At 40.1% G+C, this 2191-nt stretch overlaps 1 protein-coding gene across 2 annotated transcripts in view; it reads right to left on the bottom strand.

Moving 5' to 3' along the window:
• LOC122069383 (WD40 repeat-containing protein HOS15-like) overlaps positions 1 to 2191 on the bottom strand; it is a 13824-nt gene extending 11633 nt beyond the window's left edge. Inside the window, exons 1-2 of one of the 2 annotated variants that reach the window (XM_042633383.1) lie at positions 1982 to 2191; positions 1768 to 1867 (exon numbers count right to left, since the gene is read on the bottom strand). In XM_042633383.1, coding sequence (XP_042489317.1) covers positions 1768 to 1828 — 61 coding nt within the window. In that variant the 5' untranslated portion in view covers positions 1829 to 1867; positions 1982 to 2191. Of the gene's footprint in view, positions 1 to 1767 lie in introns of both variants that reach the window. The other variant, XM_042633382.1, reaches the window with a different exon arrangement.

Genomic DNA, 2191 nt, shown 5'->3' with positions numbered 1-2191 from the left:
TTTTTTGGGTGTGTGTGTGTGTAATGCAGCCTCAAGTTAATATATAAAACAGCTTGGAAAAAAAAAAGGCTACAGTCTTACTCAAGGCTATCCTCCCACTCGTTTCTCCTCCATCCTCCTCTATAACTTAACTAGCTTTTGTAGCTCTTCCTTCAAACCCCCCAATAACTTCTAATTCATAAATTTAATTTTTCAGACAATGTCATATATGTCTCACCCCTTTGAGGACATCTATAATTGCTCTGAACTGTGTTATGGACATGGTTCTAAATCTCTCTGAAATTTCGGTCGAAACTACGAAATTTCCTAGTTTCGGTATGGCATGTGCCGAAACCAGGGGTTGAAACCATAATGTTACTAGTTTCGACGAAAATTCCCAAGTTTCACATGGCTCGATCAAATTGGTCCAACCAATGCTTATAGAAGTGACATGTTTCGATGTAAACATACACTATTTCCCATATTTCGATAGAATCTCTCAAGTTCCGTAGGTTTTGACCAAGAAAGGGGGAATTTGGTCACAAAACATCAATTTTTGCTCAAGGTTCTGCAATCTTCTTCTACTATCTTGCATTATCAACCAAGATCAACCTAGAGAGGACTTCTTGAAGCTTCAAGATAAACCCACTTTTTCCCCAAACTTCCTTTTTTATTCAACATAGTAAAATTCTTTCAAAGTGGCCATGTATGCCACCTCCACATCCTCACAATCTCATTAAGCCATTTTTTAGGTTGGGATACCTGCAACATGTTGATGATGAAGCTTATAGGTGAGCCGTGATGGACTTTCAAAACAATTGGGCCCAAAACATGTCATGGAATTCATATTTGTTGCAGTCAGATGAGCGGCTACGACATCTGCAATGGTATGCACCTTGTGGATTGGAGACCCTAGACACTACTCATAGTATTGAGTGGTGAGTGTTGTATAACTAATTCACTATCTAAAGTTATATGTTTTGATTTTTTTAATAGCTTATTTACATTTCTAGTATCTAAGTTACATGTAGATTTAGAGTGTATGACAAATTAACAAGGATAATGTACAACATCATTCAGCATATACTAGCATACTTGGGTTAACACAACAGGTACCGTTTTGGGTGTCCTTTTTGCGAAAATAGTTTATGGATTAGCTTAAAAGGTCAAAAATAGGTTGCACACAAAAAATCAAAGGAAAAAAAAAAAACAAAACAAAACAAAAATCCTGAAGGTCAAAACCAAGGGTTCCACAGCCCAAAGAAGTACCTGGTTTCCACGAAATTCCACAGTTTTGGACTTATATTCCCAAGATTTAGTTATGGCCTTATGAAGGATAACAGTTAGCCTCTTCTTTTCTTTTCCTTTCGGTAGAAGACAGTTAGCCTCTTCACATATATTTATGTTGCTGCTCGATGGCAAGGCAAGATGGAAAAGGAATATACAATTCCTCATTACCAAGTACCAACGTTTGACAGTTGCCAGGATATCACATTGTAAAACGCAGAAAATGCTGAAAATTATAATAAAAACAGAAATCCATTCGAAGCCACGGATCGTAAGGCTCTTGCAAGTTACAACCCAACCCCACAACGGTACACCAGACTAACCAATTAACCCCGGTTACAGTATGCAAACCCTAACTAGATTTGTCATGGTGACAAACAAACCCTAAAACCCTTTTCGGGAGGGAGGAATTCTTAGGAAAGAACATTTTTTCCCTGTAATGCGTACGTAAGCAAAAAATGGAAGAAATGAAACACGAGGAGACGAGGAGGTGAAACCGACCTGATTCGTTAAGGTAGCGAAAGACGAGGTAATTTAACTCAACGGAAGTGACGGAGACCATCGTCACTGAGCTGCCGGCGACGAGGGAAGCTTTGATGCACTGTACAAGATAGCGCGGAAAAGGGATAAATCATGGGACCGGGCACTCCAAGCACAGGGATGGGTATACAGAAGAACCACATCCATAAAAGAAGAGCGAATCTTTAATTTTTACCAGAAGGAAAAGCCCGGAAAAATGGGGTTTCCAATCTACAGTTCATCACTCCGCGACATGAGAGAAACTCGAAGATCCACCGCCCGAAACCGTCGTTAGAACCTCTGAAGCACCGACTAGCCCGGCACGCCCGACCACTCAGTATGGATCTGCCCAAAAACCGAACTGGTCTTCTTATTCTTTACCAGAACTGCCTCGTGTTAATGGTCT

This window comes from Macadamia integrifolia, unplaced genomic scaffold (assembly GCF_013358625.1).
Source record: "Macadamia integrifolia cultivar HAES 741 unplaced genomic scaffold, SCU_Mint_v3 scaffold595, whole genome shotgun sequence".
Taxonomy (NCBI): Eukaryota; Viridiplantae; Streptophyta; class Magnoliopsida; order Proteales; family Proteaceae; genus Macadamia; species Macadamia integrifolia.
This window is presented reverse-complemented; position numbering and strand designations above follow the sequence as displayed.